The 26062-nt window shown below is 51.0% G+C and overlaps 9 protein-coding genes across 9 annotated transcripts; 6 read left to right on the plus strand and 3 right to left on the minus strand.

The window, feature by feature from the left end:
• Nucleotides 1-144: 144 nt before the first annotated feature.
• On the plus strand, nt 145-2421 carry BDP81DRAFT_495702 (major facilitator superfamily transporter). The gene is made up of 3 exons (XM_060595411.1): nt 145-475; nt 531-584; nt 711-2421. The coding sequence occupies exons 1-3, from the start codon at nt 314-316 to the stop codon at nt 1956-1958; spliced, it is 1464 nt and encodes a 487-aa protein (XP_060441943.1). The 5' UTR covers nt 145-313; the 3' UTR covers nt 1959-2421.
• A 572-nt stretch (nt 2422-2993) lies between these two features.
• BDP81DRAFT_408910 (uncharacterized protein) lies at nt 2994-3888 on the minus strand (the record flags this gene model as incomplete). The annotated part of the gene is made up of 1 exon (XM_060589061.1): nt 2994-3888. The coding sequence occupies one exon, from the start codon at nt 3886-3888 to the stop codon at nt 3085-3087; it is 804 nt and encodes a 267-aa protein (XP_060441944.1). The 3' UTR covers nt 2994-3084.
• A 2685-nt stretch (nt 3889-6573) lies between these two features.
• On the plus strand, nt 6574-10330 carry BDP81DRAFT_326648 (cytochrome P450; the record flags this gene model as incomplete). Its single annotated transcript, XM_060585080.1, has 8 exons — nt 6574-6691; nt 6782-6900; nt 6951-6986; nt 7051-7743; nt 7872-8703; nt 8761-9338; nt 9400-9596; nt 9652-10330. 8 exons carry the CDS (start codon nt 6574-6576, stop codon nt 10328-10330), a joined length of 3252 nt encoding a protein of 1083 aa, XP_060441945.1.
• A 711-nt stretch (nt 10331-11041) lies between these two features.
• Nucleotides 11042-12079, plus strand: BDP81DRAFT_397236 (Alpha/Beta hydrolase protein; the record flags this gene model as incomplete). Its single annotated transcript, XM_060588289.1, has 1 exon — nt 11042-12079. One exon carries the CDS (start codon nt 11042-11044, stop codon nt 12077-12079), a length of 1038 nt encoding a protein of 345 aa, XP_060441946.1.
• A 4577-nt stretch (nt 12080-16656) lies between these two features.
• On the minus strand, nt 16657-17376 carry BDP81DRAFT_473983 (uncharacterized protein; the record flags this gene model as incomplete). The annotated part of the gene is made up of 2 exons (XM_060594671.1): nt 16657-16702; nt 16922-17376. The coding sequence occupies 2 exons, from the start codon at nt 17374-17376 to the stop codon at nt 16657-16659; spliced, it is 501 nt and encodes a 166-aa protein (XP_060441947.1).
• A 1035-nt stretch (nt 17377-18411) lies between these two features.
• BDP81DRAFT_397238 (uncharacterized protein) lies at nt 18412-18990 on the plus strand (the record flags this gene model as incomplete). Its single annotated transcript, XM_060588290.1, has 1 exon — nt 18412-18990. The coding sequence occupies one exon, from the start codon at nt 18412-18414 to the stop codon at nt 18988-18990; it is 579 nt and encodes a 192-aa protein (XP_060441948.1).
• Nucleotides 18991-19149: 159 nt separating this feature from the next.
• On the minus strand, nt 19150-21284 carry BDP81DRAFT_434714 (maltose permease). Its single transcript, XM_060590984.1, has 4 exons — nt 20825-21284; nt 20705-20767; nt 19933-20629; nt 19150-19880 (listed from the first exon to the last, which is right to left on the minus strand). The coding sequence occupies exons 1-4, from the start codon at nt 21004-21006 to the stop codon at nt 19281-19283; spliced, it is 1542 nt and encodes a 513-aa protein (XP_060441949.1). The 5' UTR covers nt 21007-21284; the 3' UTR covers nt 19150-19280.
• A 339-nt stretch (nt 21285-21623) lies between these two features.
• Nucleotides 21624-23815, plus strand: BDP81DRAFT_434716 (uncharacterized protein). Its single transcript, XM_060590985.1, has one exon. It carries the CDS (start codon nt 21706-21708, stop codon nt 23644-23646), a length of 1941 nt encoding a protein of 646 aa, XP_060441950.1. The 5' UTR covers nt 21624-21705; the 3' UTR covers nt 23647-23815.
• A 334-nt stretch (nt 23816-24149) lies between these two features.
• BDP81DRAFT_434718 (glucan 1,3-beta-glucosidase) lies at nt 24150-25983 on the plus strand. The gene has a single exon (XM_060590986.1). The coding sequence runs from the start codon at nt 24245-24247 to the stop codon at nt 25724-25726; it is 1482 nt and encodes a 493-aa protein (XP_060441951.1). The 5' UTR covers nt 24150-24244; the 3' UTR covers nt 25727-25983.
• The last annotated feature ends 79 nt before the right edge of the window (nt 25984-26062 follow it).

Genomic DNA, 26062 nt, shown 5'->3' on the forward strand with positions numbered 1-26062 from the left:
ATATATCAGACGTCGCTGTGAATGCTACCGTGTTTGGATGGAAAGAAGGTTTCATCCCTTCACAGCCTCATCATCTCCAGATCCCCGGATCTTTCTTTCTTCCTCCTAACAACCCCTAGTCGCTCTTCCAGTCGAGTGAGATCGCGTCGCGTTCAGCTCCGCTCCAGAGGTCGACACACAGACCAACACTGTGGTGTGTGAAAGAGCATTCGCCAATTTCAGCCGCTCCGAGTCAGGGTAGACAAAGAAAACGGACGACGCTCGACGACATCAACGACGACCACGACAACGCACGAGCGAGGGTATCGCAATCATGAGTTTCGAGAACGGTCGCAAGCAATCTCTCGAGATGAAGGAAGACAAGAATGCACCCGTCGTCAGCGAGGCGGACGCTGAGCTCGCCGAAGCATTGAGGAACTATGTGCCCGGCACACGGGAGGAGAAGCAGCTCGTCAGGAAGATTGACCTTTACCTGGTAATGTCAATCGCCTCAGTGATCCTCAGTAAGATGATTCTGACCCGGACTCTAGATGCCCATGCTTTGGATCATGTACATCCTCAACTACGTCGACCGCACAAACATCGTAAGTCTATCTCACTCATCTCTGCCTCCCACTTCCCCTCATGGCGATAAGGGGCAACGAAGCATCGCATGAAATTTTCAACGCTATTTCAAAGCACGGTCCCACTGACAATACTCTCAACCGCAGGGAAACGCAAAGATCGCAGGAATGCAAAAGGACCTCTCACTCACCGACGATGGATACGCCTGGGTCCTCTCGATTTTCTTCTTTGGGTACCTCATCTGCGAGGTCCCCTCCAACATGATCCTCAGCCGCAGCAGGCCATCGATCTTCCTTCCCGGTATCATGCTCGTATGGGGCGCCCTCAGCGCCCTCATGTCCATCTCAAAGACCTACGGCGCCCTCCTCGGCTTCCGCTTCGTCCTAGGCTGCATCGAGGCCGGCTTCTTCCCGGGCGTGCTCTTCCTGCTCTCGTGCTGGTACACTCGCGCCGAGCTCGGCAAGCGCTTCGCCATCTTCTACACGGCCGCCGTCCTCTCGGGCGCGTTCGGTGGTCTCCTCGCCGGCGCTATCACCGCGAACCTCCATGATGCGCACGGCATCGCCGGCTGGCGCTGGCTCTTCATCGTAGAGGGCGTCGCGACCGTCGGCGTCGCGCTCATCGCCTTCTTCGTCCTGCTCGATTACCCCGCCACCGCGAGGCAACTCACCCCCGCCCAGCGCCAGCTCGCGAGCATCCGCATCATCGCCGACGGCATTGCCTCGGGTGGGCAGAGGAAGGCGCGCCTGTCGCACTGGAAGGCCTTTGTCGCTGCCGTGTCGGACCCGCGGACGTACATGTTCATCCTCCTCTTCATGCTCGACGTTGGCGCGGGCACGATTTCGTACTTTATCCCGACCATTACGCTTACCTTGGGTTACGACACTGTCAAGGCGCAGTACATGACGGTGCCCATCTACGCCGTCGCCTCCGTGTGCCTCAACATTGTTGCGTGGAGCTCTGATAAGCACCAGGAGCGGCGGTGGCACGTTGCTGCGCCGCTTGGCCTGGGCTTCGCGTGTGCTGTTGTGTGTGCTGCGGTGCAGACGCCGATTGTGCGGTATGTCATGGTTTGCTTCTTGGCTGCGGGTATTTGGTCTGCGCTGCCGCTCGTTCTGTCCTGGACGAGTGGTGTTATTAGCTTGCCGGCTGAGAAGCGCGCCATTGTGTTGGCCATGGTGAATGCGTTTGGCAACTTTTCGAGTGTGTACGGGAGCCGTATCTGGCCGAGCAAGGATTCGCCGGCGTATCACACTGGATTTGGTGTTACGGCTGGGTTCTTGGGTGCGGGTATGATTATTGCAATCTTGATTCCCATTCTACTCAAGATGGTGAATTGGCAAGGGACAAAGGCGGAAAGAGAGGTTCTTGAGGAGAACCGGTTGGAGGAGTGAGCATGCTGATATGTTGTTGGGAAGAGCGGGGGTTTGGTTTCGAGTGGAGGATTACGGAAGCGTACATGATACTTTGATATGGATGGCCTACGGGACTAATTGAGTCACCTGACATTTCACGACTATGCTTGGATAACCCTTCTCGTGCCACTTTACCTTGATCGTTGAGAGGATCTCTGCGATACCGCTGCGGGCGCCAGAATCGCAAGTACGCAAGCATCAAATTAAGAACCTTGATTCTAGGTCTTGTTTCTCACAAGGGTAGAGGCAAAATCACAGGAAGATCAACCTATGGGGGCACTTGGCCAATGCCATACTACCTTGACGCTGACGCCTTGCTGAGTGGAATGAACTCTGCACGCCTTGGTGGAAGTTGGGGAGAGAAAACGCGGTAAAGTTTCGAACTCTTCCGTGGTTCTTGATACGGCCCCACGAATCATCAAGGTGATGCGGCCAAATAACCCATACCGAACCCTACCCACGCGGATAAAGCAAGGCGTACAGACGATGGGCGAGCGAAAAGTAAAGTCTAGTATTAGCATCGATGCTTGGATTGGCAAAGTCATGTCGAAACTATATGTAGATTGGATAGCAAAAAGCACAATGAGGCCCCAGGGCGCAAAGTGACGGTTAGTCAGGGTGGCCAGCGGAATATGCATATGTGAGTGAGCAGAAAAGAGCGTCTATTCGTACTAAAGAGTGGATGGAATCACCACAGGCTTGTGGGCCTAATGCTATCCTAATAAGTCTTGCAGAGAGCTAGGACCAGGTGGAAATGACAGTCTGGCCTGTTTCGTGATGGTCAGACCATTCCGAATGGGTTATGTCCATGACTCGCATAGGAGCATGTATGGATTCTGTCACAAAGCCTCTTTTTATGTACGTCGTGCAGAAGTTGAAGGCGATACAATGGGCGTTTGATTGAGCTTCCTAGGCTTTAAACACTTTTACCTTCTTTATTAGGGATATTGAACTAAGCTCTCTGTGGGTTTTACCAACATTGAGGAGTTTTCCACGACATTCGTTGGACCATTAATCTATAATGTGCGCGCTGTACTAGTGCTTGAAGCTCTTTTTGAAACCGACTCATTTACAATGCTGATGGGGCCAACAGTGCCGACGTCGGTCAGGGTATGGGCTTCTGCTTCACCGGTTTCAGAGGCCTGTCATCCTGCTGATTCGCCCAATTGTTGGGGTGAGGCTCGCCGTATATGTTGTACAGGGGCTCGATCTTGTAGGTGTACTTGAATTTAATCATTTTCAACATTGTGTAATCGTCAATTTTGGCCAACATGGAGTATGAGCGAGTGTAAATATCCGGCCGTATCTCGCCAAAGTTCCTCGCCCTGATGAGCATGCAGGTGTTTTCTCTGACGTCTTTGAAGAGGGGCAGCCACTTGTCGCCGGTGATGCGGTAGGTTCGGGGAATGACCTCGTATTCCCCGTTCGCGGGTGCTTCCTTCATAAGTCTGGGGAAAACAAATTTGTGCCGGTAGCGTGGCTCCATTTGTCCGACGAGGGCCCAAGGGTTGTAGGGCTTGTAGGAGACGTCGTAATGGCTTCTGGAGATGCACCAGACTGTATTTTCGTCCTTATCGTCTTTGTTGGCGAGCCAGGGGAGACCGTTAGGGGGTCGCTGGACGCTCGGCGGGGCAACGCTCGGCGGGGCAAATAGTGCCATCGATGCGGCGGGCCCGGTGGATATGATGCAGGTTGTCGGGACTGGGATTGGGATAACTGGTGAAGAGGCGTTGGCGATGTCTTTAGAATTCTCATCAACGTGGGACGGAGAAGCTGAAGCGAGTGGTGTGATCAATGAAGGCTGTGTCGCTGTCATGCCCAGAGAATCGGCCTCTCGGTTGCTGCCGTCTTGCTGGCATGATGCCGTAGCTGCAAGCAGCAAGTACACGAGCGAAGACGTTATTTGCATGATTGAAAAGGAAAATTCAGTTTAGAATAGAGGGATATCGATAATTCCAACGAGTAACACATGTAGAATGATGTTCTCGAGGGGCTCTATATCTGCAAAGAACTTTTATAATGGCAATGGCGGGTTTTGGGTTTGCGGGCCATTTGGTCGCCTCGATACGGGTTCATGATAAACCGTAGAGGTGTCTAACCTTTTACCTGGAAGAGTAGATGGGAGTACAGTTCTCGCAGTTCAATCCGTAGAGGGCTACCTTGATCGTCATACATGACGCACTAATAGAAAACCTTTCTTCCTGCTCAGCTTGCCTCCCGTGCCCAACCTTTTTGGCATATGAATGTCTGGCAAGGAAATAATTGACCTATGCTCTTGTCGCTAGAGCACATTTTCTAATCAAATTCAATTTATTATAACCATATTGATGGGTTGGGATGGAGTATTCTTTTTTGTTCTTTCTGGATAATTTCAAGTAACTCTTCAAAGTGAACAGCATCGAACAACTAATACTCGATCTAGCAACTAAGGAAATACCCTTTGCATCAGCGAGGTCTGGGGGATTGTTCAAAATCAAATTAACTTTCTACGACAATTCAATTATGTTCTCCTTGTAAAATAATCTGTAACTAAATTACTCGAATAGCTAGTTATCACAAAGCGAGGTAGCAAGTGGAAGACTTGTATAGTAGAAAGTGGCTTGATTCCTCTAAGTGGAAGATCCGTATGAGGGTCATATCTATCCCATCGAGTGCTGTTGGGCTACAGATACATTGCTCCACTCTTTTACCCACTCTTAACCCCTCACATCAGGAATACATGACAGTACGTCATTTACCCCTAGGAATCCCTGGCTTCCCTTCACCACCAAAATCGCCTATCTACACATGCCAATTCGTCACGATGGCCTCGAGCGACGATAGTGACTCTGAAGGGTCTGTACATTCCTGTATCAACGTTGCGATACTTCCTGAAGACCTCGCAAGCGCCTGTACAGCTGACTGTACGCCCGAGAAGTGTGATAGCGCGACTGTACGCCCACATGAACCACCTTCGCTGGAACGAGGCATACTTGTTAATAGCTTCTTTCTCCAGCTCTGGGGCGAGCCGGAATGGGCTCGGGCCAACTCTCAGTACGAATGGCGAAGGACCCTTTCCACCCAGCTAATTCAGTGCTTTGGGCCATTAGTTCATGGGAGGCAACGGGCCCGGCCCCAGAGGGCCACTGATACAAGAGAGAATTCTATTCCATGGTAACAATTCACGAGGGTATTACGGAAGCCCTCTGCTTGCTTGTCTTGTAATAACAAACGAATAGCATTAGGCGAAGTCATACGGAACTTGCGAAGAGATAGGAGAAAGAAGACGAGGTCAGGATGCAAGCAGTGTGGGGTTGCGATTTGTAACTCTGATGATTGCTGGTACCTCTATCACACTCAAAATATATAGGCAACCGAAGTACCTTTCAAATAGGGCCATTGATTGGTCGAGAAAACTCTTGGCTGCCCCTGAGTGGTCAGGATCCCTTCTGTGAATGTATCTGTAGCCCAACAGCACTCGATGGGATACCGTACAAGACGGGTAATCGGCTTGTGGAAAGCGGTATCGTACGGCAGTAACCGGCAGCGCCACGTGTGGCGCTGCGACACTAGTCACGATGATAAATTGGTTCTTTGCTCCGAGGCTCGGCCGCTCTAGCCTCTAGAGCTAACTGCCGACTATGCATATTTGCGAAATCGTACTAATTAAGCACGACTCTTTCGCAGGATTAAATCTTAGTCATCATCGATGAAACCCGATAACCTCGTACTCTCGGGAAGCACTTCGGTCGACAATTCAGGGTAAGAGCAGTCATTGGCCGATTCCCGTACTTTTTGGGCACGATCTCAATTGTGTTTCCAACAGAAGAATGGGTTTTTACCAAAATCAAGTATGTTGGTAGTCGAAACTGACACCTTTACTCCAGCTTCTTCCAGCCTTTGATGTCACGAGGGCTGCGGCCCGATGCCGAAGAGCTTCGATTCTTTGCGCTCACTGAAGCGTACTGGGAGATACCAGTCGGATTTGAGTGCACATTGACGAAGATCGCCCAAATGAACAAATCTGATTTCCAGGGGATAGTCATGTTTCTGATCCAAGAATTCTCATTCCCATCGTATCACATAGAAAGTCTGGCAGCGAGGCAAAGGGGGTAGGGCGGTCGAAAAAGTGGACACCGGACGCCCGCGGAGGACCGGTTGGGGCCAATGCACGGCGCGAAAGGACTCAGAGTCCCACTTGCGCCCTCCGCGGACGAAGACATGACGAATCTTAGACACTTGTCGTGGTAAATGTGGTGTTCTTGTCCAATTCGAAAGTCTCTCCAACGTGGTGTTCTGTGGATTCGCTCCCTCAGCCACAATCAGCCTTGCCCCGAGGACACCGAAGGGAAGGATCACCGGTCTGACCGACTCCGGCGGCCCTCGAAATTGTCCCACTGTGCTTGGCAATCGCCTCGGACTGCCTATATATCATCAAAATTACAATATCTGTGCTTTGGGAGACATCGATATATAGGCTACATCAGACCATCGAGTCACCAAGCCCATCATGTCGTCCATCTCGAATACTCAGTCGTCAGACACCCTTCCAACGTTCGAAAAGAGAAAGCGAGTCTTCAGCCTTTCTCGAAGGTCTTCTAGGAAAGCCGTCGACATGCCGAACGCCATCGTCGAAATTCCGGAGCCGCCTCGGAAGCCCGTATTGGGGCACGTGACCGAGATCGACCAGGACTATCCCCTAGGGTCCTTTGTACACATGGCAAACAAATATGGTGTGTAGCATTACCCCAGAAGTGAATATGTGGCTTTCGGAAGACGCATAGGGGGGGGGGGGGGTATAGACAACGCTGACTGTTCTCCAGGCCCTATTTACAAGCTTGATCTTCTGGGCCAGAAGCTAGTGTTTGTCAACACCCACGAGTTAGTCAACGAGTGCTGCGACGACAAGAGGTTCAAAAAGTCGATAGAAGGGGACCTCGCTGTAAGTCACTTCATATGAGTGCTTGTGATGTGACTGACACCACATCATAGGAGCTTCGCGAGGCGGTACACGATGGCCTTTTCACAGTAAGTCTAATAATGTCCCTAGTCCTCACAGGCTTTCCGCTACATCGGGTTAACCCTATGGTAGTCGAAAGGCGTTGAGGAGGAGAACTGGGGTATCGCCCATAGAGTCTTGATGTCTGCTTTCGGTCCTCTTGCCATCAGAGGAATGTTTGACGATATGCACGACCTAGCCGCCCAACTAGCCCTCAAGTGGGCACGCCACGGATCTTCTACTCCTATCCACATCGGCGAAGACATGACGAGACTCACCATGGACACAGTCGCCCTTTGCTCGATGGGATACCGGTTTAATTCTTACTACCGCGAAGACACGCACCCCTTCATCACAGCAATGTACGCTGTCATGAAAGAAGCCGGTGACAAGGCATTGCGCGTCCTACCTCAAGTCTTCTACAAGAAACAAGATCGCAAGTTCAAGGCAAATATCACCTATATTCGGTCCATCGCAAGAGAGGTTCTCGAGGCTAGGAAGAAGGACCCGGATGACGCCAATGGTCGAAAGGATCTGTTGACAGCAATGCTCAACACCGTTGACCCTGTTACTGGCCGTAAGATGACGGACGAGAGCATTATTGACAACTTGATCACCTTTCTTGTCGCCGGCCACGAGACTACTGCTGCTACATTCACCTTCACCATGTACTGGTTGCTGAAGAGACCTGAAGTGTACCGGAAAGTACAAGAAGAAGTCGACACCACGGCTGGCGATAGACCTCTCAAGATCGAACATGTTGCAAAGCTGAAGTACTTGAGTGCAGTAAGTTTCTCTCAATCTTCTCACATCGAAACTCCCTCCAATACAGGACCTACGCAGAATTACACAGAACCCCCTGATCTTGATGTGTGATGGCGCTCTAACTCTTCTATACTAACATCAGTCAACAGGTCATCAGAGAAGTTCTGCGACACAGTGCTCCCATCTTTGGTTTCGGCAGAGAGGCCATGAAAGACGAGATCATCGGTGGCAAGTACCGCGTCAAACCCGGGGAGCAGATCCTGTGTTTCTTGACCAAGTCACATCTTGACCCCAAGGTATTCGGAGATGACGCAGAGGAGTTTCGACCCGAAAGAATGCTCGACGAGAACTTCGACCGGCTGATGAAGGAGTTCCCTAACTGCTGGAGCCCCTTTGGCACCGGTATGCGTGGCTGTATTGGTAGGGCATTCGCCTGGCAAGAGATGGTGTTGGCCCTTGCTTTGCTGATGCAGAACTTCAACTTTGTCATGCACGACCCCAATTACGATCTTAAAGTCTCCCAAACGCTCACAATCAAACCCAAAGACTTCTATATTCGAGCCATTCTGAGAGAGGGATTAACACCGTCGATGCTGGAAGCTCGGATGGCCGGGTCTTTGACCGGAGGAGTGCCCGCCCAGACAAAGGCCAAAGCCCCCGAAGCTACATGTACCAGCGGAGCAGGGGCTGCAGATGACTCTGCTAAGAAGGCGAATGTGGCAATTTTCTACGGTTCGAACTCTGGCACCTGCGAATTTATGGCCCAGAGACTTGCTAGCGATGCGGCGTCACATGGCTTTAGCGCGACTGTTGACTCACTCGACACCGCACGAGAGTCTCTTCCAACAGATCGTCCCGTCGTTATCGTCACCTCTTCTTACGAGGGTGAACCGCCTCACAACGCTGCGCTCTTTGTTGACTGGATGGCCAACCTCAAGGCCAAGGAACTTGAGAACGTGTCTTATGCTGTGTACGGCTGCGGTAAGATTTGACCAACTCTTCGAGATGACCTCTGCTGATAAAGTGTTATTTATCTAGGTCATGCCGATTGGGTAAAAACATACCTTCGGGTACCCAAGCTCGTCGATTATACGCTCGAAGAACGCGGAGCCCGTCGGATCATCCCGCTTGCTACGACGGATGCCAAAGACCGAGACATGTTTTCTGACTTTGAGGCCTGGGAGGATGAGTCTTTATGGCCTGTGCTCGTCAAGGAGTTTGGTGGGCAGTCCGAAGGAGACAACAACAGCATCGCTGAGGCAGGTTTGTCAGTGTCATTCTCTACTCCGAGGACTTCAACTCTCCGCCAAGACGTCAGAGACGCTCTCGTACTAGATTCTCGGACTCTTACCCGCGGACACCTGGGCCCTGTCAAGAGACACATTGAGGTGCAGCTTCCCACAAATATGCGATACTCGGCTGGTGATTATATCGCCGTGTTGCCTCACAACCCCAAGGACACAGTCGCCAGGGTGATGCGTCGCTTCCATCTTACCTGGGACTCTCATGTCACCATCCAGGCTTCAGGGCCCACGACATTGCCAACTGATGTTAGCAGCCCGGTTTCTGACGTTCTCAGCTCTTACGTTGAGCTATGCCAAACCGCTTCAAAGAGGGTGAGCTCCGAGATCTGCCCTTGATGAGTCCTTGAAGCAAATACTAACAACTAGAGCACAGAATATCTTGACTCTATCGCAGCTTGCGAAGAACGAAGAAGTGAGTCGCAAGCTTCAGTACCTAGGCACCGGTGGCTACGACACCGAGATCAAGACAAAGAGGCTATCGGTTCTCGATATTGCCGAGCAATTCCCATCCTTGATCATCCCTTTCAACCACTTCCTCCTCATGCTTCCTCCTATGAGAGTTCGTCAATAGTAAGCTAAGGCTGGAACGCCCGTCTCCAATCATCATGCTAACGATAGTGAATAGTTCAATTTCTTCGTCACCTCTTGTGGATCCTGGTGTCGCCACCATCACCTACGGCGTTCTAGACGAGCCTGCCTTATCGGGACAAGGCCGGCATGTCGGGGTCACTTCCTCTTACCTTTCTACCCTGATTGCCGGTGACCGTCTACAAGTTGCCATACGTGCTTCACAGGGCGGCTTCAAGCTTCCAATCGACATGCATAAGACGCCTCTTTTGTGTGTAGCGGCCGGCACCGGCTTGGCACCGTTCCGTGCCTTCGTCCAAGAACGTGCTACCCTACTCAACAACGGTCGCTCTCTCGCACCGGCTATCTTGTTCTTAGGGTGCCGTGACCCGGAGGCTGACGACCTGTACCGTGAAGAGTTCGACAAGTGGGAAGCTGTCGGTGCTGTAAGGATGTTCAGGGCATACAGTCGCAAGCCTGAAGCTTCTAACGGATCCAAGTACGTGCAAGATCGTATCTGGCAGGAGCGTGAGATGTTGTACGGGCTGTGGGATCAAGGTGCCAGAGTTTATGTCTGTGGTTCGAACAGAGTGGCCGAAGGAGTGAAGGATGTTCTGCTTAGAGCGGCTAGGGAGAAGAGTGAGTTGGACGATGGAAAGCCGATGAATGATGAGGAGCTGGAAGAGTGGTTCAGCAATATTCGCAACGAGCGTTATGCGACTGATGTATTTGACTGAGCCTTATGGATGGCCCGAATTTATTAGCACAGTCAACTTCGGGTTCGGTTTAGGTGTTCTTGCTTTTTTAGTCTGCATGAAAGTTTTCTTTCGGCAATTTGCAAGAAGAGTTTCCGATTGTCAGACGAAACTTTTAGGCAGTATTTAGTCTCAACTCCAGAATGGCAATATCTCTGTCAGCGTATCATCGCAACCATCAGTCATCAAGTCAGTCATGACAGCACTACACGGACGAGAATTGGTGAAAGTCCGAGATTTGACAACTAAACAAAACTCGACACGTGGGCGACGTCATGTGCCATGCAATGTAAGCCGAAAGTCAATTCAGAAGGCAGAACGTCTCCTAGGAAGAAACGAAAGAAGCCATACCAGCATTGCCTACGTGGCAATGCCCATCGGTCATGCGCTCAGAGGATTTCACCCGAGCCCCAACGGATTGCTGGCCTGGAGCTGATTCATGCCGCTCGGACGAATTGGAAGCTTCCACCATTCAGCGCTTTGTAACGCGGAGCTTATAGTCATCTGAAGTTTCGAGACTAATAGGTTCATGGTGCCGAGTGGCGCCAACGTTAAGCTGCCCAGCTTGAACCCATGATTTATGGGGATATAATGCCTTCCGCTTACCCCCAGCAGGGAAGGTATAACAGGGCGAAAATCCATCTCCTTGGCAGATTGGGAGCTTGTAACCAGCTCTTTGCATAAAAAGCCACCATGGGCCCAGGTTTCTCGCTCCTGGGGATGGTTGTCGGGGTTCTGTCCATTCTCTACTACGCAAAACAGACTCAAAGAATGCCGGGTCTGAAATTTGACACAGAGTTCTGGGCGGTTGCCGGTCCGCTGATTGCCATCCGACCGCCAAAAGGACCTACCAATGCGTTGGAGCTCCGAGCCAGCGTCAACGCGGGTCTCTCGGCTATCCTCAAAGATGCGCTGCCGGAGGGTATAATAGAGACCAAGCACGAGGTCAAGTCATTCGACGGCGAATCAATCGCGCTCCACCAATTCACGTCAAAATCAAACGAAACTACAAGCAAGCAGCCAGCTTTCATATACGTACATGGAGGAGGGATTGTTGCGGGGAGTGTCGACCCATACAGCCGGCCCCTCGCTGCGAAGGCCGCTCTGGAATCCGGGGTCCATATGTTCGCTATCGAATACCGTCTAGCGCCCGAGTTTCCATATCCGACGCCCGCCGAGGATTGTTACGCCGCGTTAAAGTGGCTGAACGAGCATGCAGGCGACTTGAATATCGATGCGTCTCGCATAGGCTTTTACGCGTTGAGCGCCGGCGGTGGCATAGCAGTAGGCGCATCGATGCTGGCAAGGGATCGAGGCTTGTCGCCGCCATTGGCCAAGCAGATCCTCATATATCCAATGCTAGACGACAGAACTAGGGTTGAAGCAGACAATCCTCTTTCAAAATTCCTCACCTGGACGGATAAGTCGAATCAGATTGGCTGGAACGCGTACCTCGAAGGCAGGGCCGGAGGATCGAATGTACCTCTGTATGCGGCACCAGGGCGAGCGACTGACGTTGTGAATCTTCCTTACACATACATCGACGTTGGCGGAGTTGATTTGTTTTGCGCTGAGGCAGTAGCCTTTGCAAGTAAGCTTGCAGCCGCAAATGTGCAGATGGAGCTACATGTTTACCCTGGGCTCCCTCACATCTTCGATCTCTTTGCCCCTACGATAGGGCTTACGCAACTTGCTAGACAAAACAGACTCAAGGCGGTTAAAAGTCTTTGATGATACGGGTGCTTCCAACATAACTAGACATAACCCGCTTCAATTCCATATACATTCTTCTTCCCCGCAATATTCATTCTACCTGCTTACATGTAGTTTACACCACCGCCCATCAAGTGGTGCCTTTTTACTTTAGCAACACTAATTAAAAGACTCTGGAACTAAATCAGTTGTTGGAAGAGTAACTTGTGAGGGCAATATGGTTCGGAAATCGTGCTGAGAGGCTCTAGTGGAAGACTGCGAAGTCTATTGGTTTTTCAGCATCCCGGTTCAACAGCTTTCCCACTGTGAAGCAGACCCTAAAGACTCTAGCAAATCAGAAAACTAATGAAGAAATCTTTTAGTATTTGGTTTGCAGGGCGCGACCATAAGAATCAGCAAATTGGGAATGAGCTAGCGGCCAAGCCCATACGGACAAAGTCCGAGGCCGATTTTGCGGGATTATTGCTGGGAACAGGGGTCCTGTACCCATTTCTCGACTCGAACGAGTAGCAATAACCACTCGAGTAAGCTTAATTCAGGCTAAAAGCAAGCACTATCCAGGTTGCTACATAATCCGTGGGCTGATATCTCCAGAGAATTTTCTCTTTCACTTGGAACACCCGTACCGCTCACGTAACTCGGAGATGGTTCCTCATTCTCGAGATATTGGTCTAGGATCGGAGCCCAGAGAAATGGCAAGCCGTGAAAAGTGCAGCTTCCGCGGCGGCACATCTTGACATACAGTCCAATGGCACTGTATACTTTGCCCGAGAAGGAATCCATCCTTGCTTTAGTCGGAGTCTAGTCCCGCCAAGGTGGTGATCCCTCCCCAACAGAGATATGGACCATCTGATTAGATGATAGGTTCCCTCCGCAGTGGATCAAGAAAGGATCTGATAAACACAAAGAGCCAACCACCCAACCTTAAGCTCAGCTATCTCACCCACAAATCCGGGACACTGGGCGAACCGATGTCGGAACGTCCCGAAAGATACTTGTACTTGAGGACTCAAGTTCATGTCGCTCATCGGAACCTTGTCGTTGGCCAGTTCTTGTTGCCTCTGTCCATAGCGTGGGGTGATCATTAGCTAGCATTTTACTAGATCCCACCGGAAGGATTTCGAGGTGGCACTGTACCGCTGCCAAGACTGCAGAGTTTTTGCTGTGCCTATCTCGTCCGGAGTCTTTAACAAATCACTCCTGCCCTTCTCCATGTCGCTTTCTCTGTTTTTGTAAATCATCGACTTTCCCCCAATACCTCGACAAGTTGCCAACCATGTCGACACCTGCTGCTGATAATCGGCCGGTGGCTTCCGAGACCCAAAAGGCTCCCGCTCAAAACGATGCGCCCCATGATTTCTTCGAGCCGGACGAGAAGCCTGACAAGAAAAAAAAACGACCCTCTAATACCAGACGGGATAGAGAAATCGTGGCTCCTTAACTATTCACGAGAGGTAGGCGTCTATTATATTAGTAACGCCTTCGACCGTCGACCGGCCAGATGCCTCGAGCGCCCGATGACCAATAGAGGACCCTTTATTTATACCGACTTCCTTATAGCCAGACCGTAACTTCAAGTCTATTAAGTATACTGACTACGGTGTCACGGTAGCAGGCAGGTTGTTTGGCAGGTGGATGCTGGGCAGGCTCTATCCTAAGCAGGTACAGGCTCTGTTGACAAGACGTAGCTCAAGGAGCTACGTTTCTGGACATGCGCGACAGAATACAGGATGCAGAGTTTTATCCAGCCTCAGGCTTACGTAACCCGGCCACCGGATTACTCAACACCAACCTCAAGGTTGGGGGCTAGGACAGCGGGTCTGTGACAATTGGCCAGATTGGTTAAAGTACTTTAATTAGTATATAAGGACTCGTACGAAGGGCTCTTATCGCCTCTTAATCCTTAATGGCTATAACAGCTATAAATCGACTAACTTTAATAAATATTAGTTATAAGGAATAAAACATTATTGCTCTTTACATGCCTCCCTATTTATTATATGAGCTTTATGTTACGGCCAGCTAGTCGTAGGGGTAGTTTGCAGAAGTTGAGGCTGCGGAACTGGTAACAGTAATCGTAGTCGGGGATAGCTTCAGGGAAGCTATGTCTGTCAATCGTAAGGGTAGGTAAGGCTTCGGTGATCAATCGTAGTCTTGTCAAGGTAGTAGCTGAAAGCGGATGTTAATCCTGATACGAAGTTAATTGCTGAAGAAGCTATGGAAAGTCTGTCCTAGAGCCCAGCTCGAGTCCATCCTTATATACAAGTCCGATCCTAACTGAACAGTGCTGAACAGTCCACTTTGTCTGGATATGTTGGATATGCCGAATATCCAACATATCCTTGACTCGGTTGGATATGTCGCATATCCAACATATCCTTATCCCTTATCATATCTCTTATCATCACGTGACCTGTACCATAGTTCTTCCGTTCCTGGGGTTTCCCCAATGTTCCGTCCCGTCCTGCATATATGATGCGCCGTAGCCGCTAGGCGTCAGCGGGGCACGCCCTGTGTTACGACCCAACATGCACGACCAAGAACAGGGCCTGCCCCGCAGGCTTACGACGGTTACGATACGCCATACATGCACAGGACAAGGGGACACAAGGCACCCTCTCACGGAACGGAAGAACTATGGTACAAGTCACGTGATGATAAGATAAGGATCATTTGGGATCAATATGATCCAACACGACTTGGGGGCTAAACGATCATTCTGGATCAGAATGACCCAAGACGACCCAAGGGACAAGGGACATGTTCAGGATCAGGACTTGTATATAAGGATGGACTTGAGCTGGACTCTAGGACAGACTTTCCATAGCTTCTTCAGCAATTAACTTCGTATCAGGATTAACATCCGCTTTCAGCTACTACCTTGACAAGACTACGATTGATCACCGAAGCCTTACCTACCCTTACGATTGACAGACATAGCTTCCCTGAAGCTATCCCCGACTACGATTACTGTTACCAGTTCCGCAGCCTCAACTTCTGCAAACTACCCCTACGACTAGCTGGCCGTAACACCCTGGTCTCATGTTGGGTCGTAACACATCGCTCGCTATGTAAGTACGTTAAGTTATACAAATTGCTTTTTATTTTTATTTTTTTATAATTTAAGCTAGTTAAGTATAGGGTAAAAAGTAGTAGATTTTGGTGTAGGCCCACCTAAAATGGGGTGGCCAAAAGGGGGTAGGTTGACTTATCTCTGGGATCCCCTGTGTCACCAAACATGTAATGCAAGCCCATATCCCAATGCTCTACTTTCCTGACTCGTCAAGTTAAGACCTGTCTCGGACTGTTTTCAGTGCCTTGTCACGCTACGCACCAGACCCCGCCCCCCCCGCCCCGGCAGCCGCCTTTTGAACGACCGAGGTAAAGAATCCGAAAGAAAGCCGTTATTCGCCGGGTGCATGGAATGAGGGAAAAAGAAACCGCGTATGGCAAGTTCGTACAACTGACGGGAGAGCTGATCTAGCGAGGTCTTGGAGACTTGGGAAGTCGAACACACCCAATCAACTGCTGATATTTTGAGTCTTGTATAGCGGACACTAACGTTTGTGGCTTGGTTAGTAATGCTAAAGAAAGACAATGTCACAGTTTGACGGCAGTAGTGAAACCCTGCACCATCCGCCTGGGCCGCTTGATCACCAATATGTGATGACAGCATGTGAGATTCAGAGATATGGGTATTATATAAGGGCATACATTTAAACGAGGAAATTTTCAGCAGCGGATCTTGACCCATAACCAAATGTTTCCAGTAGATCTTGAAAGAAGCGTATTTGAGAAGGTAAGTCATCTAACACCCAAACAAGAATTTAAGGCGACTAATACCTTCAGGGTATTTATTAAGGAAAGCGGAAGCATGGAATCCGAGCTGACTGTTTCGTTTGATAGGACTTTAGCAAAGAAGGCTGACTTCTGGGATTATGACCCTTAGCCATGTCTTTTTCTACCAGTACGCATTTACAACCAACTTCAGATGAGTGACGTTGACGTGAAGATTCACAGTCAAATCCTACTTTCCACTAGATTTGTCTCCTGGATAATCCCAAGATCGGGGACCAAGACGAATCAGAACAGTGCCGATCTGGACATGCGTGAGTGGTTTGGTCCTGAGTTTCGATTAACTGTAGCTAACGCATCCATGTTGCCGTAGTGTCAATGTGGTCAGGGCGGGCAGGCAATTAATAAGGATCTGCCTTGCGTCTGCTGTGGTGTAGCACGCTGTGCGTATTGCCCAATTAGCCGCCATCGTGCGCATCTTGATGTGTAGACAATGCAGCATCTTGGCATATTGGGGCCGCACCCTTTTTTTCATGCGGTGGGAAATTATGACAGAGCAACAATCAAATACTTATCGTTAATTGTGGAGGCAATACTACTGTATTGGATCTGATGATGATGATAGGAAAAGCTGAGCGCTGGCTGGGCTGGATATCTGGGCAAGGTGTAGGTGGGGCAGCTCCGAGATGTGAAGGAGCTGCCTCACGTGACCCACCTGCACCTGCCACATTAATCAGTCTTAGTCAGATGTTCTAGTTGTTGGCAGGTATTGTACCGTTATTTGAAGTCAGTATATGTACCTAGTAGATTGCCACAGGCGATACAGCGACGGATTTGAGTGAAGCACTATTATTGGTGTTCCCAATGTTCCAAATGAGATGCGAAAGATCAAACTCAAGGGGTGTAAATTCTTTGAGGACGCGAAAAGCGTATAAGTCAGTCAAGATGATTCATTGGCCAATGTCAATGGTGCTTTAAAGAGTGAAAACCACGAATTCAAATTCAGCAGAATAATTATTTTCGTCCGAGAAAATTCTCCAATGTTCAGTACTTTTCAATGCTTACGACGCGTCCGGCCCCTTCTTCACCCTCAGCAACTGCGCCCAGTCAATCGCACCATCCGCGCAGAATTCCTTGTCAATCTTGCAGCAGCCACCATTGAAGGGAATTTGCAACAGCGCGTTCGGCTGCTTAACCTCAGTGTTCCCCTTTCCTCGTTCCTCCTTGCCGCCGATCCAGATGCCGCAGAAGTCGTCTCGGCCGCCAAATGTTCTCAGAGTGCAAGCTCTAGGATCGATCTCAACCACGGCGCCGTCCTTACCGCGCGTGGACCAGATGTTGTTCTTCCAGCTCATCTTCGGGCCGTCAAGGGTGTCGGCGTCCTCTTTGGTGTTGCCGATGTGTGGGCATTCTGAGCTTGCTACGGCGAAGACGTCTGCGCATTGGTCGTTGCAACTTTGAGCGACAGAGTGGCCGGCCAGGGCGGCAATGAAGAGAAGGACAGTAGAAAAGGAACGCATGATGCGTTTGAACTTATTGCAAGTAGTGTGAATATAATGATTTTTGAAACACTCAAGGTCGTCGTAGATGGAGGAGTGAATGCAACAAACTGTCTCTATCCTATTGCCCATCTGACTACTTATATGGCTAGAACCATTATAGGCCCATTGAGAATGGTTGTATCGATGAGGCTCTGCGCCATTGCCTTCACGTCCGAGTATTCTAGTTTGATTAGACGGGGCTTACGATGGCGGATGGGGACAAAAGAAATTTTGCGATAATTGTGCTTCATCATGGGTGGGATATTACGCCCAGTGTTGGAAAGTTTTACTTAATTAATACATGGTTGTACTTATAGTATGGCCGAGAAAGTTAATACAAGTGCGCGGCCGTTCCTCGTAGGCTCGCAGTAGCCCCAGTCGCTCTCAGCTCGGTCCAGTTGATGATCTTGTACACGGGCGTTCGTCCTGCGCGGAAGTAAAATAGAACATTCACTCAGTTCCATGCATAGAACAACCTTAGTGGCTACGAACGGCACCTCCGTGCGCTAGCGCAAATTTGACGGTAAAGTCTGTATTGGAAGCCTACTTACTTGGTCGACTGTCAACATCGTTGCGAGAAGTTAGAATGAAATGACTGCCGACGCTCTCGGCTTCTAGACCCCACCGACCGTTCGACAAAAGTCAATACGTGACGCTCGAACGCCTCGATTTTCGGTTTCGCGGACGGAGAGACCGATTCCCAGGCAAATTTTGACTTTCCGGGGCTATTCTCTGTGTCATAACTCCCCGTATGCTCCATTCGTATTTCAGGTTTTGGATTCAACGTGCTGGATACCAACCTTCTAAGCGGCAGCTTTGGGGCTGTTCCTATGTCAAGGAATGCTAAAAGTTGGTAGACATAACGTTTACTCTTGATGCGTTTCCTAAAGTACTTAAGCACCTGACAATGGGCCAGCTTCGAGTCTAGGGTCTCACGCATCTTCAATTCCTCCCAGAAGCATCTGCTCTCTACCCTCACACTCATTCGGCCACCCATTCTTGCTCTTTCCAGACATGCGGTCTATCCTCCATTACTGCCTCGCAGTCCTCTGCGGCCTCCTGTCTCTCGGACACTGCGACGAGCTCGACGACGCCGGCTACAGCGTCACCAACAGCGACGACACGTGGGTAGTGTCGTCTGGCGGCTCCAAAATCAACGAGTTCCGCATCGCCGGCAACCGCATCAAGGTCGACTATGTCGCCAACGGCTTTGACGAGAACGGTATGACCCTGCGTGACATCATCGCCCGCGTCTGGAGCCGGGCAGGAAAGTGGCTGTCCGACCTCGACTCTGTTCAATTCGTCGACGTCATGGAGTTCAGAGCGATGAACTCGATCGCGCAGGCCCGGCAGGTGCGCGGCGTCGGGCCCAAGACGAGCTTCCAGATCGACATGGGCCAGATTGGATGGGAGCAGATTTCCAACAACCCGTTCTACTGGCACATTCATAAGATGTGCTGGGAGTGGAACAGTATGGAGGGCAAGGACGTCACTGGAGCGTATGTTTCGAGTTTGGAGGACTCGGACGGGATCCAGCCGGATGACTTGATCTTCTACATTGCCGAGTATGACCAGCCTTCACCGAGAAAGTAGAATGAACGCCATGTTCTGCGTAGAAGATCAAGCGCGTCTTTTCTAGAGCCCTGGGCCTACCTGGCCAGGAACAGAAGGGCAGCCTAAACGCTAAAGGTATTTGCAGCCGAGCTGCAATGCACGTGCACGTTTAATGTCACATAAATCAGATAGAAGGAAGCCTCTTTCAGGGGGTGACAAGGGTTCAAACTGGTATAATTGTGCTTTAAGCACTTTACATTGTATGTCGATCTACCGCCATAATTCAATGACAATTATATGTACCTATGATTCCCTGTCCAATAACTAGCTTACATCTTTCCCATCCTTCTTGGTGGCACCTTCGCCACGAAGAGACGGTCGATCTCATCAAAGGTCTTGCCCTTGAGTTCAGGGACGTAGAAGAAGCTTCCCACAGTTCCAATCAACGCCAGACCACCAAAGATGAATCCAACCTTGCCCTTTAAGTTGCCCTCATCGGGATTGACCATGTAAGGAATCGCGAAATTCATCGCCAAGCCACAAATTGCTTGGGTAGCGGTAGCGAGAGCCATAGTCTTCGCGCGTAGAACAGAGCTGGAAGCCTCGCCGAGGATGGCAAAAGCCATGGCACCAATGGTCATGAAGTACACAAAAGCATAGATGACGGTGCAGGCGGCTTGCACCCACTTCGCGGCGTCCGTAGGGACGACGTCCATGATGCCAATGAGCAGGAGAAGCGTTGTCAGGGCTCCCATTCCAGAGAGGAAGATCTTCCGGCGGCCAAAGGTCTCGATGACGAACCAACTGACGATATTTCCGAGGACGCCGCAAGCTGTGACGCCCACACCGAGATCGAAGGATTTCGAGACGTCAAGACCGGCGAGCTGGAAGAAGTATGTCGAGTATCCGAGAACAAAGATAATACCGACCTTGTGTAGAGTTAGCAAAGAGTCGAGAACTTCCAGGCCAGGAGATACTTACCAAGTGCTGGCAAAGGAAGACGCCAGTCGAGATGCCTGTCCGAAGAAGGTTGGTGCCCTTGAAGCAGTCGACAAATCCAAGCTCGTGTGTTTGGTTCGAATTCTCCTCCTCAATCGTGGCCACAATGCCAGAGAGCCTAGCGTTGACATCGTAATTCTGTCCATATAGCTTCTTGAGTGACTTTGCTGCTTGCTCAAGCTTGTCTTTTCGGGCAAGGTACCAGGGGGTCTCGGGAGTGAAAGGCAAGAAAATGGCGAGGAAGAGGACGAAGAAGAGCTGGGTGGCGAAGGGTCCGCGGTAGGCCCAGCGGTCGGATCGTTCTCCAAAGGCCTTGACTACGGCATTGGACAAAAGTTGGCCGATGGCGATGCCTAAGTTGACGCCAGCCGTGGCGTATCCTCGAAGGGCAACAGGGGCCAGCTCACTGCATGTGAGGGGCGCAAGAGTGAGGTAGAAACCGAGTCCCAGACCGAGGATTAGCTTGGAACAGAGGAAAGCTGCTTTGGTATCTGAAAGAATCTCGCCGACGCAGCCGCCGGTGCAGATGACGACGCCGATTAGGAGGGAGTTTTTGCGTCCGATTCTATCTGCTAGCCAACTGCAGGCAAACCCTCCGAAGAACTGGCCGACGGTGCTAATGATGTTGAAGGCTGACTGCCAATCCGCAGGGAGAATCGCTTCGCCGTCGAGGACATATCTGTAAAGTCTTCAGTCAGTCTTTGCACCTTTGCGATGTTGAAGTCTTGCGTAAGAGTGAATATTAAATTCGTACCCAAAGTCCCTCCTGAAGGATGCCACGGAAATCATGGCGCCGTTGATCTGAGCGTCAAAACCCCTAGGAGTCGTATAGTCAGCCAATTGCAACTTTTCGAAGCCTTCCTGGATAGCTTACCATCCAATGGCCGCCATGGCCCAGTAGAAACACCACCAGACAATGGCTTTGTGGTTCTTGAAGACTTCTCGAACAGTAAGATCGTGCTCCTGCTGGTTGGTTGCGCCGACAGCCATCCCTTTGGCATCATGATGGGAAACACTTGCTTCCAAGTGATCCGAGACGTCGTTCTTCTCTGCCATGCTTGCTGGGAGTTGTCACGAAATGTGACAAACTTCGACTATGACTCGATGTGGAAACTGAGGATGGGTGACCAGGGTCGAGGAGTTGCGGAGACTGGAGAACAAAAAGACGATCAACAGGAATCCGGGGAAGTCTTGGAGGTTATATCCTCTGCCGGCTACTCATTACCGGCAGTCAGGTTGTTGGATCATCCTATTCGTGATGGCGGTATAGTCCCAAGCAACCTGTGTTGAGGTCATTCGGATAGCTCCTGCTGAACCCCTTGTTCAAGAAAAACAAGACAGGCGGCGTAAGAGCGACATTCCGCGACTGATCAAGCCACAGCTAGGCGAACCAACGCCCAATCTGGCAAAGGCTGAGAATGGCTCGTGAAGAAAATCAGTCCACGCGCCTCCGTGTTGGGCCGAGACCACCGCGTTCGAAAATCCGAGAGTGTGGAACGACAGTACGTATCCTCGGGTTGGTGTGGAGCCCCGGACTTTCCCCGCAATCCATTTCGGGCTAGCCCGGCAAGAATGTCCAGACGGCGAAGGAAAGAACATTAAAAGCGACATTCCGCGACAAGTTCCCCCTTCTTTTCTCCAGCTTTCCACCTCATCCGACCTCTCATCACAACCCACAAACCGTCTCCCAGAATTAGTATTGTTTATCCCCCACACATTTGAGCCATTGGGCGCCTGGAACCATCCCGTTTCTTAATGGCAGACCCATCTGCCCCGGACAGCCACGTGCCGTCAACCATAGACGAGCCAGAGCCAGACCGTAGTCGGCCGGAACAGTCCACGTCTAAGACCAACACCCGGCCTGCAGCCCGCGGAACCGCATTCTACCAGCGTAAGAGAGCCGTCAGGGCATGCCAAGTATGTCGGGCTCGGAGGACGAAATGCGATAATCTTAAGCCGGCATGCTCTTTTTGCCTCAAGGTTGGAGCTACTTGCATCCAGTCGCCCGTCGACTTGTCTAGTTTCGACCCAGCGAGTCTCAAGATTTTGGAACGTCTCGATGATCTAGAGGAGATGATGAGATCGGTCACAGTCGATGGACTGCCGAGCAACAAGACACGAGTGGTCGAGGCCTTGGTCGAGCATCGGGTAGAAGCACCTCCTGTGGGGCCTCTTATCCTGATGGGTATGATTCTGCCTCCGAGGCCAGAACATGTCATGTCATGGGCCATCTTTGAGGAGCTCGCCAACGGAATTGAGGCCGGAGACACGGCTTTGCATGTTGATCATGTCTCAGTAGCTGCAAATTCTCCAATGTCTCTAATTGGCGCTCTCGACCTGGAACCACGGCGCATCAACGACCTGCTCGACAATTTCTTCAGTTACGTCCACGTCAAAAACCCGATCCTTGACGAGACAGCAACTCGAAAAATGGTTTCACATACGGTACTTGAAGGAATCAACTGGTCAGCCGAGTCCTGTCTGTCTCTCCTGATCTGCGCACTGGGGTCTTTAGCCACAGCTTTTGGCCCTAGTCAAGAGACAATGCTGGGCTCCGCAGCCCACAGCGATGCTCAAGCTTTCTTCCAGGCTGCGCAGAAGCGACTAGGTATCTTGCTATCGTCAGATGACATTATTGCGGCTCAATGTCTGTTTCTTTCAGGGGTCTACATGATGTGCGTATTCCAGCCTGTTAAGGCGTGGAGGTACTTCGTGCAGGCACTGGCTAGCTGCCAACAATTTTCTTTTCTTACCCCTGAAGCCCAACAACGCTACCACATCAGCGTCGAGTCGGGCCATGAGTCTCAGAATTATTCCATCGACACTCTGCAGCAGGCTGTTTACTGGTCCTCATGGAAATCAGAGCGAGAGATGCGAGGGGATCTTTACCTCCCGGACTTTTCCCTAAGCGACCAGGAGTTGGCATTTTACCCGCCCTTCTTCCCGACGCCGCCAGCTCCTAGGGCAGAAGTTGAGACTGCAACGGATCCGCGTCTGGCTCGCGAGAGAACGTCCTGGTACTTCTACCTGGCCGAGATCTCTCTCAGAAGGCTTGCCTCTCGGATTAGTGCCGAGATGGTGGGCCTTCAGAAACAACATCCCACGCGCCAGGCATACCTCGCGGCAATGGCCGCGGCAGTCCCGCAGTACGAGGAACAGGCACAGGAGTGGATAAGCTCGCTTCCTCCGAGTCTTTTATTCGCCGAGCCTCCGGAAGAGGACGATGTCTGCAGATTCGTGCTTCGAGGTCACGCGGTGAATCTTTATGAGGTGATTTACTGGCCGTTTACCACCGCTTTCCTCGATGCCTTTGGGGCGAATCCCGATTTTTCCGGCGAAGCTCTTACTCCCAATCTGGAGGGATTAGCGAAAAAGGGTCTCGAAAACCACCTTTATCGACTCGCCATCAATCGCCTAGGGTACAGGCATCGCCACCATGGAACGTTGCCCATGATGCGTTCCTGCTCGCGTAGCGCACTTGCGTTGGTAGCGGCAGCATTACTCACCCAGTCTAGCGGTTCTGATGGCGGAACCTTCTTACCAACTGGCTGGTATGGCGCCGTGGGAGAGGTGATTGACCTACTCGCATTTTGGGAGTGCGAGACTCGCGAGATGGAGCTTGTGCGTCGCGTTTTGGAGAAGGCATATAGGATTTTTTCGGTACCATCTCCGCCGGCTTATCGTTTACGGGTCTAGTCGAAGCTAGTTGCCGGACATGATGGCTGCATTCTTCGTCTATCAAGGGCCTGAAAGCTGACTACCGGTAATACTACACCGATTCATTCAGGCTGAATACAACTCGATCGATACTCCGCTTAACACGACATGAAACCGGAAGCAATGAATATTGTTATGGAGATGCCATGATTTAACTTGTTCGGCACAGAATGAAGACCTCCAAGAACGCCATCAAGCAGCTCCCGGCGTCTCATCGGCCAAAGCCTAGTTCCCAGTCATGCGCAAATCGCTGTACCCCAGACTCTAGCTGAACCAGTCGGGTTGATTCACATGCGGGATAAGATGGAGGATGTGTCTTGAGCCAGGCTCCACACTACCCCACCTTCGCGGAGTGTCGCTTTTAAGACCATGAGGGGCAATGCCGGACGCTCACCTAGCTATGCGCGATGACAGCAGAACAGAGCCTCGATAGGATGGCATGATTGGGCGACGACTATCACTTTGGTCCACTAAATGGTCTTGGTCACGATGCTGATGGGTATAAAGAACCGTCCTCAGAAAGACTGACAATCAGCAACGACATACCCCTTAAGCTAGAACCCCGCACCCGCTCACAATGACGCCCGCCACATCTAACCCTCCTCTCACGATGCTACGCGTCAAGGGAACCAAAATTGTCGACGAGAGAGACAATGAAGTAATCCTCAAGGGCGCTGGTCTCGGTGGCATGCTCAACATGGAGAACTTCATCACCGGATACGCCGGTCACGAGTTTGAACACCGTGCTGCCCTGGAAGAAGTCCTAGGCAAGGAGAAAGCCGACTTTTTCTTCAACCGTCTCATCCACCACTTTTTTACAGAGGCCGATGCCGCCTTGTACGCACAATTGGGTCTCAATTGCTTGAGGATACCTTTCAACTACCGTCATTTCCAGGACGACGACAATCCGAGCGTGATCAAGCAGTCCGGCTTTGATCTTCTCGATCGCCTCGTCAATATTTGCGCTAAGTACAACATTTATGTCATTCTTGACCTGCATGCCGTGCAAGGTGGACAGAACCAGGACTGGCACAGCGACTCGGGCATCAGCAGAGCACTGTTCTGGGAGTTCAAGGACTTCCAGGATCGCGCAATCCAATTATGGGAGGCCCTTGCCCGTCACTACGCTGGCAACAAGGTCATTGCAGGATACAACCCCCTCAACGAGCCAGCAGACCCTGAGCACACCCGCCTCATCGCATGGTACGAGCGCGCCGAGAAGGCGATCCGCGCCATTGATCCCGATCACATCCTCTTCCTGGACGGCAACACCTACGCCATGGACTTCTCCGCCTTCTCACCAGAAAAGACACTACCCAATAGCGTCTACAGCTGTCATGACTACAGCATGATGGGTTTCCCCCTTCCCGAGCAGTACGACGGCACATCCGAGCAGAAGGAGAAGCTGCGCACAAGTCTGAAGCGCAAGGTGGAATTCATGCAAGAGGCCGGCGTGCCCATTTGGAACGGCGAGTGGGGCCCCGTCTATCAGAACCCGAAGACGGATCCCAACGCCGAGGCGACCAACGAGAAGCGATTCGCCTTACTGAAGGAGCAGCTCGCCATTTATCGGGAATTCGATGGCATATCGTGGAGTATCTGGTTGTACAAGGATATTGGATACCAGGGTATGGTTTACCTCGACCCGGAGAGCCCGTACATGCGCCTCATCCAGCCGTTTGTTGAGAAGAAGCAACGGAATGGCCTGGACTTCTGGGGTTGCGCAGACAAGAGTGCTATCGATAATGAAGTATACGCCCCCTTCATCGAGAAGTTGAAGAAGCAGATTCCCGCCCACTTGCTTAAGAAGAAGTACCCCAAGGTGTGGAACTTTGATAGGCAGGTTGAGCGTGTGGTACGGGAGTGTCTGATGAGCGAGTATGCTGGCTGGGAGTTTGCGGAACTCTTTAAGGGCAAGACGGAGGGTGAGCTCGAGGAGTTGGCTGCTAGCTTTGCGTTGGAGAACTGCAAGACGCGCGATCGTCTGAATGAGTATTTGAAGGAGGACGCGGTAACAGCGAATGGGAAGCTCACCAATGGAACTAATGGTCACGCATAATGGGACACAATGACAGCAAGGAGTTTATAGCGGGACCTAGAGATGGAGTAAGATCCTGATGGGAATAGACATCAGATCTCTTGTACATGAATGCGATGCGAAATCTCACGAGTTTGGTGTATCCACATTCATATCTTGGCATCTATCAAGGTACTCACAATCGTGACTACGGTCATTTGCAGAATTCTCCTCATCCTCAGATCAAATGAGGGAAGAACCTTTCCCTCCTTCTCACCGACAGAAAAACAGCGGCCATTGACTTTGCTCCCGTCGGATTGGAACCGAAATTGAAGCAATCTGCTTGTTTTTCTGCACTGCTTTTGAAACCGGCGAGCC

The sequence above is a fragment of the Colletotrichum phormii genome (genome assembly GCF_030913505.1).
Source record: "Colletotrichum phormii strain CBS 102054 chromosome Unknown BDP81scaffold_18, whole genome shotgun sequence".
Classification (NCBI taxonomy): Eukaryota; Fungi; Ascomycota; class Sordariomycetes; order Glomerellales; family Glomerellaceae; genus Colletotrichum; species Colletotrichum phormii.